General features: G+C 37.7%; 1 protein-coding gene across 1 annotated transcript; it reads left to right on the top strand.

Moving 5' to 3' along the window:
* Window positions 1-6,556: 6,556 nt before the first annotated feature.
* btr06 (bloodthirsty-related gene family, member 6) lies at window positions 6,557-16,043 on the top strand. Its single transcript, NM_001127479.1, is given in 9 exon segments — window positions 6,557-6,688; window positions 8,668-8,747; window positions 10,595-11,148; window positions 11,268-11,363; window positions 11,437-11,670; window positions 11,752-11,890; window positions 14,072-14,098; window positions 14,231-15,773; window positions 15,832-16,043. Coding segments are annotated over 7 exon segments (1,671 nt in total). The 5' UTR covers window positions 6,557-6,688; window positions 8,668-8,674; the 3' UTR covers window positions 14,779-15,773; window positions 15,832-16,043.
* The last annotated feature ends 10 nt before the right edge of the window (window positions 16,044-16,053 follow it).

Here is a 16,053-nt window from a genome sequence, read left to right as displayed (position 1 = left end):
TAAAAAAAAATACATCAATATTTATTGACTTGCAGTATTATATCTCTACACATCTAGTTTCAGTGCTCAAAGTGTCAGATATTCAACTTGAAATGTCTCAGAATGGTTAAACCGGTCCTGTTTAAAACTGAATTAAACAAATCAGTTGCAATGTTCTTTTCTAAAACAAACATAACAAATAATCTAACAGACGTCTATGTGGCACAAAATACAAATTGTATCTGAATTTATATATCTTGGGGTTGAAATTGACTCAAAATTAACTTTTAAATCACAAATTAAAAAGATATGTAACTGTGTTAAATTTAATATCTCTAATTTCCGGTTCAAAAGGTCACATTTATCACTTCAGGTAGCAAAAATATTCATGCATTCAATGATTTTTTTCACATATAACCTACTGTCTAAGAAGCTGTTCACAGGCAAACAAAACAACACTAAAACCCACAGAGTCACTTTACAAACGGACAATTAAAATACTGGATAAAAAGCCTCTAAGACGTCATCATTGTAACATTTTACAAAAACATAAATTGTTAAGCTGAGAAAATGTCATTAAGTATTCAAACATTTGTCTGATGTATAAAATCATTCATGGTCTGTCATCCCCACCTCTCAGTCAGTTTGTAAACATCAGGAACACCACACACAGAGCAACACGAGGGGCAGCCCGTATTGACTATTGTCCCACTCCGGAAAAATACCTTTGGTCAGGGTGCCTTTTCAGTTACAGCTGCACAGGAGTGGAATTCTGTCCCTGGCAGCATCACAGATTTAATCCCCTTTAATATGTTCAAAAAACATTTCAAAATTTGGTTAATAGAGAATCAGACCTGTCATCATTCTGATTAGATTGAAACTAGCATGTTTCCATTTGTGCCTACCATATTAATGATTTGTTGTTTAAATGTGTTTTTTATTGTATCTCTATTACAAAATGTCTGTGTTTTAGTTTAATTTGTAATTATATAATTTTTTTATTAACATCTACATAACTATGTATATTTTAGTTCTTCTTAGCTATGTTTGATTGATTGTATAATTCTTGCAGGGCGACGTAGTGGCGCAGTAGGTAGTGCTGTCGCCTCACAGCAAGAAGGTTGCTGGGTCGTTGGTTCGATCCTTGGCTCAGTTGGTGTTTCTGTGTGGAGTTTGCATGTTCCCCCTGCCTTCGCGTGTGTTTCCTCCTGGTGCTCCGTTTTCCGCCTCAGTCCAAAGACATGCAGTACAGTTGAATTGGGTAGGCTAAATTGTCCATAGTGTATGAGTGTGGGTGTGGATGTTTCCCAGAGATGGGTTGCGGCTGGAAGGGCATCCGCTGCGTAAAAACTTGCTGGATAAGTTGGTGGTTATTCCGCTGTGGCGACCCCGGATTAATAAAGGGACTAAGCCGACAAGAAAATGAATGAATTAATAATTCTTGCATCGTTTTTTAGGTTGTTCAGAGAAAACAGATGAAAAATAGCCTTCTGGCTAATTCTGGTGAATTTGCAGAAATGCTAATTAAATGTACACTGTCTCTGACAAAAAAAAAAAAAAAAGTAGCTGGCAAACATTGACATTAAAAAGCAACAGCCCTAACTGGTAACAGCACACTGAGTTCAGCCTCTTCCTTCAGCACCTAGAAAAGTATGATAATAACAAATTAACAAAAGGAACTTGATATTTATAAAACATACAAATACAGCTACTCCTAAATAATAGTTTTAGTTTTATGCCACAGTTCACCCCTTCTGGTTATTTCACTCATGAGCACGTAAAGAAGCAGGGACCCTTTTCACAAGACACGTTTAACGGTCATCAGTATCTTAAATCCTTTAAACGTTTTTAATATTAAGATTTTAAAAAACATGAATATAGATGTATTTATGTACAGTATGTGTTATATCATCTTTACATCAATTTACAAAAAAATTAATTAGCGCTTATGCAAAGCGCTTCTAATGCAGAGTGTATGGGCAGGACAGTAAATCTCAAAATATGCTTTTATTCCGAAAACGTAGCCCTATATACATTTCTGGGGATTGCAAATTATGTAGCCAGAGCTACATATGGCTACATTTTGTCTTTAAAAATGAATGCTTCGGGGCGATATGACGTCATTACTATTCTTGCACACAGCTGACCACTTACCTCCATATAGATGGCTTCCCTGCTAAAACCAGTTCATCCAGTGGCTTGCCATGTACGTCAGTGGACGAAAAGAGGGGTTGACCACGACGACGGGGTTCGAGTCTGGTAAAGAACAGTTCCAGAAAGTGTGTAAGACAAAAACAGAATCCAAAAATATTAAATAAACAAGTAAATAACAGGGTGAGAATGTGGTAAAATCTAAAAACGTGCACTGTAAAACACAACCTATAGAATCTACCAAATAAAATTGAAGTAACAGTTTGCACTCACTTCCTTAGGGTAGATTCTATCACAAATATTTGGCATGGTATCTAAATGTAATAGTGGTAACATACCAAAAGAAATTAGGTAAGATCTAACAAATAATTCTAATTAGTAATTACTTCTAAACTTGAGTAACATTTACTCTGCTTTAGCAGCAACAGTTCCTTACTACCATAATACTAATAATAAATTAATTAGCCAATACAAATGATTACATAATACTTATTTTGTAAAGGGTATGTTTAGTAAAAAAAAATTGTCAAGACACAGGAAATACTAATAATTCCATTTTTATTGAACAAATAATATAGAAAACATTTTAAGCAAAATACAGTGTTACAATGCATTACAGTGTTACATATATCTTACATGATCACAGAAAAATAAAGAAAAGTCTAATAATGACAAATTATACATAATTTAAACAATTTAAACCTAACAACACAAACAATTTAAACAATTATGACAACACTCATCTGCTGGCTCCTTCTCTGCTGTGGGACTGTGAATCACCAACAACCTCATGATTTCATTTGTGTTGCCTTCAAGTTCGACCTCCTGTTGAAATAAAATAAAATATAATACATTTTTAATGTTAATTCAAGGAAATCAGCATAATGTTTGAATGGTTGTTTTAATAGTTAATGTCAACTGTTTGAACACAAACAAGATTTCTGTTAATCAGCACTTCAATACAAAAACGGGAAACTAATTAAAATCAAACCAAAATACTTCAAAGGAAAAAATATAAATCGATGTATAGTTAAAGGTAAAACAAATGAATCACAACTTAGTTAAGATATTAAAAATAAGATATTTTAAAAATAAGATATTTTTAATGATAAATGACAGATTTCTGAAGTCTATTCATCCAAAACTCTGACACTTCATAAACTTCATAAAGACATTTTACAATAAATACATTTGAAGTGTTTAATCTAAATTCTCAGAAGAAAATGTGATGAAAATTTAACATACACTCAAAAAACTTTTGCTGTTTGTTCAAACTATCTATATAAAATGAGCTGAAACAACACAATTCTTGTGCCTTTTTGGGAACAACTGAATTATTTTATGTTCAGTCCACTTAAATTAACTTAATTTCATCCTGTTTTCACCAAATAAAAATCGATTATGTGGAACCCAGAATTTTAAAAATAAATGCTGGGTTAAACACAATCGATTTGTGTTGGCACAACATGATGAAATTAAGTTAATTTATTAGTTTTTAACAAATTTAAGTGGATTAAACAAAACAGTTTAACAGAATTGTGTTGTTTCAGCTCATTTTAAAGTAGTAGTTTAAACAAACAGCATCATTTTTAAATGTATTCTTTTGTTATCATGTAAACAATGATCAGCACTAGTAGGGTTCATTCTCATTTCAGCTGCTTTAAAAAAATTGCTTTCTTTGAGCAAGTATGTTTGTGCTTCTTTTTGTTCAGCATCAAAAGGTTTGCATGAACAGATTTTCACTTGAAGGAAGAATAGGTCTTACAATACAAACAAGTATGCTACCTAAATACTCTGACTATTTACTAAAGATTAGGTATTGTATTGGTTGCTTAAATCATGGTGATCAATAAGGGAAATAAAACACTGTGTATCCAAATGTGAAAAAAATGTGCACACTGAACTGACAAATCATTTATCAACATACCTGGCAGTCTTGGAGCTCCTTTTCAAGGCACTCTGAGGTAGATAAGCAAAGGCATGCATTTTACAGTGACTCTGTGAGCTGTGCATTGTAACTTGAGGAAAAAATATCATTGATCTGTAAATAACGACAATGATAAAATAGGGTTATAAATGGATCCCTTCTAACACAAAGGCTGACCAGAAAATTAAAACACATATAAAACCTATTACTTTCGATTTGTTAAATAAATGTATGAATTGTGAAGGGATGTTCGGTATTATTCTGCAAATCGGTTCCTTCCTTCGGTTCAATTCAATGAATCGGTTCAATGGACTTTTTGCACAGAGTAAACATATTCCACAAACACTAGTAATTAAATATATTATTATACCCTCTATTCATGCCATCAGTTCGTCCCTGTTACAAAGTCAATCGCGGTCTCAGTAGGTGTCATCAGCTTTGGGTGTGTCTGACAGAGACTCGGTTCAGAGCTGATGATTCGAGAACGTGTGTTAGCCTTAAGCAACGTTAGCAGTTACGTTAGCAGACACAGGAAAGCACATAAAGTAAAATGATCAATATTTGAGTATACCTTTTAACAAAACAAGCTTACATATGCATTCATGTATAAAAAAAATTAACAAAAACTCACTGTTTAACTTGACAAAAGAGAAGCCGCCTCTCCACTGCAGCCATGACACCGAAAATGATGAATTCCACATTGCCACCTAGACTTTGACGCAAACGCAATTGGTGCTTTTGAAAACACTATTGGTTGAGTTTAGGCAAGGAGGAGGGTGGGTCAGTCTATCGTTCAGTCGACAGCAGCCTCTGGTGGATTTACGAGAGAACAGCAGGCACGAATGGCACTCGCAAGAGAAATTTGAGATCTCAAAAAGCGTACACAGCAGCCTCTGGTGGATTCACAAAAACAAAAACTGCAAAAAAAAAAAAAAAAAAAAACACGTAGCTCCTAGGCTAATTTTGGTCAATTTGATGTTTTCTTCTGGCTGCCAATTATCTGTCACTATTTTTTCCTTTTTCTGAAAGTCTTGTTAAATTTGTTAAATTTTTAAATTTTTCTTTTATTATTTCAGCAAAAAGGATTGTATTACATATATTGTATTTAACAAAAATATATTAAGGGTGTCACGATCCTCCAAATTCTCGATTCGATTACATTTTTGATTCTGAAGGCACGATTCGATTCGATTCGATTATGAATAATGAATTAATTAATGACCAATTAATTATTTGTAGCCTACCGTTTAAACTACATGACCTGCATGGTCTTTGTTTTAACCATAAACAAATCATACAGTAAACGAATAAAGGCAAGTTACACACATAATTACTACCTGTCAGTCACTTTTTCTGCGGGACTCGTGAATAGGCAGTGATCTGTGTCGTTATAATGGCGTCGGTAAAAAAGACGCACAACCAACAGGAACCAGCCAACAGTATCTGAGGTGTTCGCTAAAATGACAAAGTACAAGTGAGTGAAAGATTGAAGCAGTCCTCTGACTGCCTGGACCTGCTGTCTCGAGCGCATGGCTGTGAGTGCGTCTGTGTGGTCACGTGATGTGCATTTTCAGAGGTAGAGAGGAAGGAGGGCTGCTCAGAAATGCTACACGCCACTGTGGATGTCAAATCGTTGTCGTTCTAAAATGCCATTTAAAAACAAAGACAGTGTAAACAGGGCCTGAGTGTGTACTTTTCGCAAGCAGATTTGCAACGGGGGCGGGCGGAGGATCGCGATGCCGGTGTTGTCTATCGGATGAACCGTACGTAATACGTACATAGCAGAGCTTGCAAAATTGTATTTTTTTGTCGACAACACGAACGTTGTCAACATAACTCACTGGAAATCCAAACTGCTTACACACAGGCGACTTCATTGAAAGAGGAGAGGGTTTAAGTTCTGTCGACGGGTCTCCTGCTTCTGCAGTTTAACAAGCACTTCAACAAGCCTGTTTTTTTCCCGCTTGCAAAGCCAAGCTGACATGACATGGGGGCGTGGCAGCATCGACGATTCTATTTTTTGATTCGATAATCGAAATTGAGCATAAATTTCGATCGATTTCGATTTAAAATCTAAATCGTGACACCCCTAATATATAAATATATATATTTGTTGTACTCTCCCATTCACTGCACTCTAGGTTTACTCAACTATGACGACTTCCACTGCTGTGAAACCCAGACATGTGAAAACGATTCAACAGTGATTTCTTTATCTGAGAGGCACTGTAAAGAACATTAAACGTTCATTTGGCTTCTTGAGAGGAACGGAATCAAACTATAAAACAAAACACTCAACTATATATAATAAACACGGTAAGTTTTTTTTTCTGGAAAACTCTGCTTTGCATGTTATTTTTCAGCAAAAGTGTGAATGAATTAATGGTGTGTCTTTATAGTACTAACAGGACAGGTTATCAGTTTAGCTTTATAGATGTACACACACACAAAACACACCTGATATAAGGTTAAAGTCTGAAGTCCAGAAAATATGGGAGAAAATCGGACATGTCTGAAGGTGCCAATACCAAACAGCAACCTCTAAAAACCTTATCTTTAATATTATTATTATTATTTATTGAGCATTTCTGAGACATACTGCGTATGAACACCTTTGATATTCACTAACAGGTAAGTTTGGTCTATATCTGTTTCTAATAAGATAAACAATACCACATAAAAGCATGTTTGCTATTATTATAAGTGGTCCGACTTTATTTTAGGTCACCTCAACTACATGTACATGCATCAAAAAATAAAAACAATGTACTTACTGTGTTCACAATGTATTGTAGAAGATTTCTGGTGCTCTTGAAAGGGGATTTGGGTAGGTTTAGAGACAGGTTTGGTGGTATGGGTAGGTTTAAGGAAGAGTTAAGGTGTAAGGGATGATCAACAGTGTAATTACAGAAATGAATTACAGATGAAATTACATGAAGGCATTTAATCAGTCATAGGTACGATATAAAACATGTATTTACACAATAAGTACATTGTAGTATTCATTTCAATGTAAGTACAGTGGCGCAGTAGGTAGTGCTGTCGCCTCACAGCAAGAAGGTTGCTGGGTCGCTTGTTCGAACCTCGGCTCAGTTGGCGTTTCTGTGTGGAGTTTGTTCTCCCTGCCTTCGCGTGGGTTTCCTCCGCGTGCTTCGGTTTCCCCCACAGTCCAAAGACATGCGGTACAGGTCAATTGGGTAGGCTAAATTGTCCGTAGTGTATGAATGTGTGTGTGGATGTTTCCCAGAGATGGGCTGCGGCTGGAAGGGCATCTGCTGCGTAAAAACTTGCTGGATAAGTTGGCGGTTCATTCTGCTGTGGCGACCCCGGATTAATAAAGGGACTAAGCCGACAAGAAAATGAATGAAGTTCATGTTGGTTACATTTAACTTAAATGTTAATTAATACATTAATTAACAACATGTACTAACAAGTAATTAAGGTAGCCGTTATTCACACATGAACTCATGTGAGTCATGTTGTAGTTAAAGTTAATTTATGATTAGTGCATACCTTAACTCATTAGTAATTCATAATAAGGTGTAGTTTACATATTAATACATCATTATTCATGTACTGTTATTGTAAAGTGTTACCGTGTGCCCTCATACGTTTATTTACCAAGAACTGTATGGAAAGCAAGGGTGTAGAATTGGCATGGACAGAAGGGACATGTCCACACTAATATCCAGCAATTACAGAAATGTCCCTACCAATAATTTAATTGCCTTCAAAATAAATAAATGCTCAGGCAACCCTTAGTAACCTAGATCTGCTCAAAGGGTAAATTCATAGACATATAATAGATAATAGGGGTTAAAATGGTTAAATTGCATCACATACCTCTTTAAACTTCGGTACATTCTTACCTCCTCAAACCCGGACTACAGTAAAATCATATGAATTGAATTTTGCAGCATAGGGCATGCTTTATTAATAGTTATTTGTATTATTAAGTGTTTAAATGTTTTTAAAAGCACGAAACAGAATTTGTGCTGTTCAGTACATGCGCTCTAGGGATGTACTTCCCCACCAATATCAAGAGCAAATCTACACCCTTGGAAAGTTTGATTTGTCTGATTGAAAAGCTTACCGTATTTATATTTCTGTAAAATAAAACTCAATGCAGCAAGAGTGTGAACTGCTGATAGACGGAACACAATGAAGACTGCAACACTTGAATTAGAATTGAAATTGCACTTGAATTGTAATGATGCTGTCCAGTTTATTTGACTTTTGATGCAAAACACTTATTAAAAGCTGTAATCATTCAGTCATTTACTTTTCGGCTTAGTTCCTTTATTAATCAGGGGTCGCCACAGCGGAATGAACCGCCAACTTATCCAGCATATGTTTTACTCAGCGGATGCCCATTCAGCTAAAAGCTGTAATTATGAATTTATATTATTTATATGACCTAAAATATTATTTGTGGAGTTCTTGCATTAATATAGATGTCACATTAATAATCAATAGTAAAAATACAATTGATGTAGTAGGATGTTGAAGTTATACAAAGACCGGCTTTTGTTGACTTGAGGACAACAAAACGAAAACAAATTTTAGGATGAAATTAAATGTGCTGTCATTTTTCCCCCCTGGAAATGCAGAAAAGCAATGGCACAGTCTTTACCAACATTATCAAAGCGACCAGCAGAGACCAGGAGATGCAGTAAAGATGAACCTCCATGTGAGTCTATCTTGAGTTAGTTGTTAAACAAATCATTTAAAACAATTTGTTCACCAACACTTACTTTTTTTGTACACTGTGTTGGTCAAATACAAAACAGATAATTGCCAGTGTTGTATCTAAATCCCTTTTTATGGTTCAATTCTATATTAGGTGTCATTACTACTATGTGTCATGATCACCAGCGATCTAAAACACCCGGGATCACTGAAAAACATTCACACTCAAGCTGCGGTCACACAGACTTTTCCTCCCATAGACTTCCATTCGTACGGACACGAATGCGTCAGACTGGAATGCGGGATCATGCATAAGGATGCGAAATCGCATCACTTGACTGCGTGAGACCAAACGAGGATCAAAACATAACATCTCTGGACAGACATTTAAAACATGGAGCAATCGCTCGCCCCTTTTCGCTGCGCTGCACGACAGAATTTCGCATTATCAAACTCTAGTGAAGGGTTGGCCAACCCTGTTCCTGGAGAGCCACCTTCCTGCAGATTTCAGTTCCTACCCATATCAAACACACTTTAACCAATTAATTAGGACCTGAACACCACATGATAATTACAGGCAGGTGTGTTTGATATGGGTTGCAACTGAAATCTGCAGGAAGGTGGCTCTCCAGGAACAGGGTTGGCCACCCCTTCACTAGTGTGACTGCAGCTTAACATGAACTACAATCCTGCCCTACAATGGTCTATAAAAGTCATGCACCACACACACACAACCGGTTCCAGATCCTGACTGAATACACTCTCACAGCTGATGCTGCTCAATGACTGATTACACACACATATATTCGGCTCACTTTGGGGCGTGATTAGGGGGCCCCGCGATGTCGCGATTATCAAAAATTGAAAATCCGGCAACCGCAATAATCAAACCCCTGGGAACAACTGTGGTTGGAACCAAAGTTTACAGGTCTGTGTTCTCTGAACTCCTCTCAAATAGTGGACTACTTCATTCTGATTGCTTGCCGCCGAACCACGTCATAGCTCATACCATAAAGTTGGCTTGATTTTAAGTCCTCCTCGACGCCCACACCGGAGAAGACACGCCGCGCTGCTCCTCGCCACCGGTTCTCATTGAAAATGAATGACTTCCGGCTACTTTGACGCTCTCGCCGCTTGTTTGTGAATGCCACCCTGCGTCATCGCTCCACCCGCCCCCCTTTCCCGCTCCTTAGTTTGTTATCGCTCCTCAGTTTGTGAAGGCTTTCCCGTGTTGTCACTCCGTCCGCCCCTTAAAGGACTCGCACATTTTACAACACTTGTTATCTGTTAAGTGACATTACAATGCATTTTCCTTGCCTTCCGTGTTTTAAATCTTTGCTTTGTTTTGTTTGATTATTCCTGTATGCTGCCTGCCTATTGACCATTTGCCAGCTATTTCGACTACGACTCTGGATTGCCCTCTTATATCTGTTTGCTCCTGTGTTGATCATTGCTTGCCTGACCATCCTGTCAATAAAACCCTGCATTTGGATCCTTACCCCTATTGTCAGTGTCACATCCCCTCGTTACACTATGTAATATGTAGTTTGCCTTAACTAATTGTATAATTTTATAAAGGTCATTGATTATGTGTATATGCTTTTTATGGTTTAACTTAAAATTATATATGATTATATCTTTCATTATTTTCTGAAAATACATCTCTGTGACCCTCAATTATTCTAATACCCTAACCATATCCCAATTCAAAAACAGGAAAAGTACAATAAGTATGTTATACTACACTTTTTGTAAATAGTTAAATATGCTTAATATGAAGACTTTCTGTATAATATCTGTAAAAATGAACAGGACGTGATATATTTGTATTATTTCTCTTCTCTTCAGCTCTGTCATCCTCCATGAGTCCTCTGTTTGAGGAGCTTCAGTGTTCGGTGTGTCTGGATGTGTTCACTGATCCCGTCAGCACTCCATGTGGACACAACTTCTGTAAGAGCTGCCTGAACTCGAGCTGGGAGAACAGTCAGGTCTGTAGCTGTCCATTGTGTAGAGAAAGATTCAGCGATAGACCTGACTTGAAGATCAACACAGGGCTTAGACAGCTTGGCCAACTCTTTAAGGAAAGGTTGACCTTGAGAATATCTGGGGTTCTCTGTGACATCTGTGAAGGGAGAAAGATGAAAGCCCTGAAGTCCTGTTTGACATGTCAGACTTCATACTGTGAAACTCACCTGGAGCCTCATCTGAGAGTCCCGAACTTCAAGAAACACAAACTGATGGAGCCTGTGAAGAATATAAAGGACTACATATGCCAGAAACACGAGAGACCTCTGGAGCTGTTCTGTAGAGATGATCAGATGTGTGTTTGTGTGTTTTGCACTGATGGAGACCACAAGACTCACAACACTGTTCCTCTAGAGGAGGAGAGTAAAGAGAAGAAGGTATGAGTTACTCCCAATAGGAAACCTTACTTTGGTAACTTGGTAGAAATGTTTCCAGAAGATCTTCTGTTAGATGTAAAATCATGAATGAGCAATTGTGTGTGTGTGTCTCTATATAGATTCAGATGATAAAGACTCAAACAGATGTGCAGCAAATGATCCAGGACAGAGTCAAGAAGATTCAAGACATCGAACACTCAGCAGACCTCAGAAAGGTGAGATGAAATGTTCAATATTTGATGGATGATATGTAGATTTCTTTTAATAAAATATAACTGTGTATTTCAGAAAAGCACAGAGCGAGAGAAAGCATCCAGGTTACAACTCTTCAGTGATTTAATGCGCTCCATTGAGAGATGTCAGGCCGAGCTGCTGGAGATGATGGAGGAGAAGCAGAAAGCAGCAGAGAAACAGGATGAAGAGCTGATTCAAGAGCTGCAGCAGGAAATCAATGAGCTCAAGATGAGAAGCTCTGATTTGGATCATCTCTCAAGCACTGAGGATCATCTTCAGCTTCTACAGGTCAGTGTCTCTCTGTCTGCTCACATCACAGGACAACAAACACTCCTCCAGCTGAATGATTTCTTCTCCCTCCTGCTGTAGATTTACCCATCCATATGCAGCCCACCAAACCTCAAGAACTGGCCTGAAATCAGTATGAACACTGATGTGAGCTTGGAGACTCTGAGGAGAGCTCTGACTCAACTGCAGGAAACTCTGGACCAGAAACTCAGTCAAACAGGTAGATCAATATCAAATACAAAAAGACCCATTGTGCTGCTATCGCATTATTTTGTTTAACAATAAATATTACACCATGGATCCAGCTCCGTCTCTGAGTTCAGTATGCTATTGTGAAAATAATACCAACAAATCATAAATACAAACATTAACCCTAAGCAAACATGAACAACAAACTGATGTCTCAGGCTTCGTCAGTCCTCTTTCAATCCTTCTGGAGCTCAAATATCAAAACAGGCTCTTTCTTAATACGTACCTTCCTCTACATTTCTGGAGAGCACAAATTATGTAGCCAGAGGTACGTGTGGCTGCATTTTGTCTTTAAAATGAATGCTACGCGATGATAAGATGCAGCTTTTGTGTATTTTTGTGCTACTAGCTGACCACTTACCTCTGTATGGACCGCTTTTGCGCTGTTACCAGTTTGCCCAGTAGCTCACCATGTAAATCGGCAGACTTGGAAGGTGGAAAGAAGTTGGCGCGATGACAGGGTTCAAGTTCGGCGAAGAGCGGTTTCAGAAAGCAGGTAAAACTAAAGGCAAAAAATAAACAAGTAAATAACAGGGTGAGAACGTGGTAAGATCTGAAAATGTGGTAAAAACCAGGCAGTCGCGAAGGCTTTCCTTTTTCTGGATTGCTTTTCAAAACACTGTGGGTTTAGGGAAGGCGGTGGGTGGGAGGATCGGTTGGTGTGTTAGTCAGTCGACAGAGGCCTTTGGTGGCTTTATGCAAGAAAATCAGGCGCATAGGGCACTTTCGAGAGAAATTTGATATCTGAAAAAGCGCAAACAGCAGCCTCTGATGGATTTGTGAAAGCAAAAACTACATTAAAAAGTAACTCCTAGGACGTATTATTCGCTCTTCAGAAATTTATACAGGAGTACATATCCACAATGACTCTGGGTTGTCCTATACAGTACTCAAGAGGAGTGTGATGCACACACATTAATGCCATTGGCAGCACTTCTCATAACAGTATAATTCAGTCTCAGAATAAGTAGCTGGTCAAATCTCAGCTCAGCAGGTTAATATGTATAGTATAGTTCAGTTCAGCACTGGTAGAAGACAAAATCTATCCTGAATCATAGACAATAAAAAAGCTAAACTTATGCCTAAAACATTTTTTTTTTCATTAAACCTGTTTTAAAAAGTTTAATTGTAGTGCATGTGATGTAGGAGCGGTGCAGTGGCACAGTGGGTTACCTCACAGCAAGAAGATTGCTGGTTTAAGCGTCGGTTGGGTCAGTTGGTATTTCTTTGTGGAGTTTGCATATTCTCCCCATGTTCATGTGGGTTTTCTCCGGGTGCTCTGGTCTCCCCCACAGTCCAAATACATGCGGCATAGGTGAATTGGGTAAGCTTAATTTTCCGTTGTGTATGCGTGTAAATGAGAGTGTGTGGGTGTTTCCCAGTGATGGGTTGCAGCTGGGAGGGCATCCGCTGTGTAAAACATATGCTGAACTAGTTGGCGGTTTATTCCGCTGTGGCGACCTCAGATTAAGAAAGGAACAAAGCCGAAAAGAAAACGAATGAATGAATGAAAACCTGTAACCATCGACATCCATGGTTTTTGTTTTTCATATTGTTGATGTCAATGTGTACGCTGTGTACGCTTTTTGAAATCTCAAATTTCTCTCGCGAGTGACATTTGTGCCTGTTGTTCTCGTGTAAATCCACCAGAGGTGCAATCGACTGACTGACTGACTAATCAACTGACCTACCCACGTCCTTCCCTAAACTCAACCAACAGTGTTTTCAAAAGCACTGATTGACCCGGCCAGCCACTTCCCTAAACCCAACCGACAAATTTAAAGCAAGCCAGAAAAAGAAAAGTCCTCTTCTGATTTTTACCACGTTTTACAACATTCTTACCCTGGTATTTTCTCATTTATTTAATTTTTTTGGCGTCTGTTTTTGTCTTACCTGCTTTTTGAAACCATTCTCCACCAGACTCAAACCCGTTAGGTAAGCGGTCAGCTGTTAAGCGCGAAAAGGAACCGTGTCACACCGCCCGTTGCGTCGTGCAGCCATATGTACTTCAGGCTACATAATTCGTCAGTCTCCAGAAATGTATATAGGACAACATTTTCAGATTGAACCTATGTTGAGACCATCAGTCAGTTAAACATTTTTATACTACATGAATTTAAAGATAATGTCTTCTTATTATTTATTTTAACAGTGTTGAAGAGGATGCAGCACTATGCAGGTACAGTGACAGATCACAATAATAGTTTTAAAAACATTTACAAACAATTTACAAACATTTACAAACAAGTAATGTTTAAAAACATTAACAATATTGTATTGAGAAGCTGTGATTTATATCTCTTATTCTCAGTGGATGTAACTCTGGATCCTGATACAGCTAATCCATTTCTCATCCTGACTGATGACGGGAAACAAGTGACACATGGAGACACTAACCAAAATCTCCCAAACAACCCACAGAGATATGATCAATGCAACACTGTCCTTGGAAAAGAGGGATTCTCCTCGAAGAGATTTTATTTTGAGGTGCAGGTGAAAGAAAAGACTAAATGGGATTTAGGAGTGGCCAGTGAATCTGTTAAGAGGAAGGGAAAGATCACACTCAGTCCTCAGCACGGATACTGGGCTGTGGGTCTGAGGAATTCTGATGTGTATTGGGCTTTTGATGCTCCAGCTGTCCGTCTGTCTGTAAGAGAAAAACCGCAGAAGGTTGGTGTGTTTGTGGATTATGACGACGGGCTGGTCTCCTTCTATGATGTTGAGTCAAGATCTCACATCTACTCTTTCACTGGACAATCTTTTACAGAGAAACTCTATCCTTTATTCAGCCCATGCATTAATGATGAAGGTAAAAATTCAGCACCGCTGATCATCTCAGCTGTTAAATCCATTGAATAATTGCACACTCAAAATACAGTAACCGGCCACTTTATTAGGTACACCTTACTAGTACTGGGTTGAATGCCCTTTTGCCTTCAGAACTGTCTTAATCCTTTGTGGCATCGATTCACCAAGGTACTTGAAATATTAAATATTGAAAGAAATTTTGGTCCATATTGACATGGTATTGACGTGTTGTGTGATCAGAGATGCTCTTCTGAAGACCTTGCTTGTAATGAGTGCTTGTTTGAGTTACTATTGCCTTTCTATTAACTCAAACCAGTTGGTAGGTAGGCTACTACCGCTCACTGGATATTTTCTCTTTTTCTGACCATTCTCTAGAGATGGTTGTGCTTGAAAATCCCAGTAGATCAGCAGTTTCTGAAATACTCAGACCAGCCTTTCCAGCACCAACAACCATGCCATGTTCAAAGTCACTTAACTCACAGTTCCTCCCCATTCTGATGCTCGGTTTGAACTGCAGCATATCGTCTTGACCATGTATATATGTCTAAATGCATTGAGTTGCTGCCATGTGATTGGCTGATTAGAAATGTGAGTTAAAGAGCAGTTGGACAGGTGTATGCCATATATACTATTTTATTCAGATAGATTTGTTTTTTGTGGTTATTCTTAACTGTCTGGCTTAGTCCACATTAAATCCAAAATTACAGTGTTTATTTGCTAACTCACATTGTAATTCTTCAGGTAAATAGTTAATCTGTGTCAGTTAATCCACTGAAAAATACTTTGTTTTGGTAATCTTATATCAAAGTCTGACCATTTGCTTCCACCCTTGAAGTAGCAATCCTTGTGTTGATATCAAATTTGAGGGCTTCAATAGCAACATTATATTAATATCCTTAACCACGCCCCTCTTACCGGTAGTTTATGAGGGAATGATGCATAATACAAAGCTCCGCCCCCCTAATCAATATTCTGTTTCAGTTGGAAGCACATCAAAATACAGAAAAATAGTGTCTTTGCAACTTCCTGTTCATGCAGGATTCAGCATATATATGTATATATATATATATATATATATATATATATATATATATATATATATATATATATATATATATTGTACTTCATTTCTAATTCTACATAAAAATATATGCATTTGCACTATATGTCCGAAGAAGGTCACAGTTGTTGACATTAAATCTCTTCACATTTATCTGGCAACAAAAAGTCTTTTTGTTAGACAATTTTTGTGTGAAACATCACAGAAAATTTGTATTGGGTTGGGTTGTGTAACAATAAAATCCTACATTGCAAAACAGATTTTTT

Source organism: Danio rerio, chromosome 7, assembly GCF_049306965.1.
Source record: "Danio rerio strain Tuebingen ecotype United States chromosome 7, GRCz12tu, whole genome shotgun sequence".
NCBI classification, from domain to species: Eukaryota; Metazoa; Chordata; class Actinopteri; order Cypriniformes; family Danionidae; genus Danio; species Danio rerio.
This window is presented reverse-complemented; position numbering and strand designations above follow the sequence as displayed.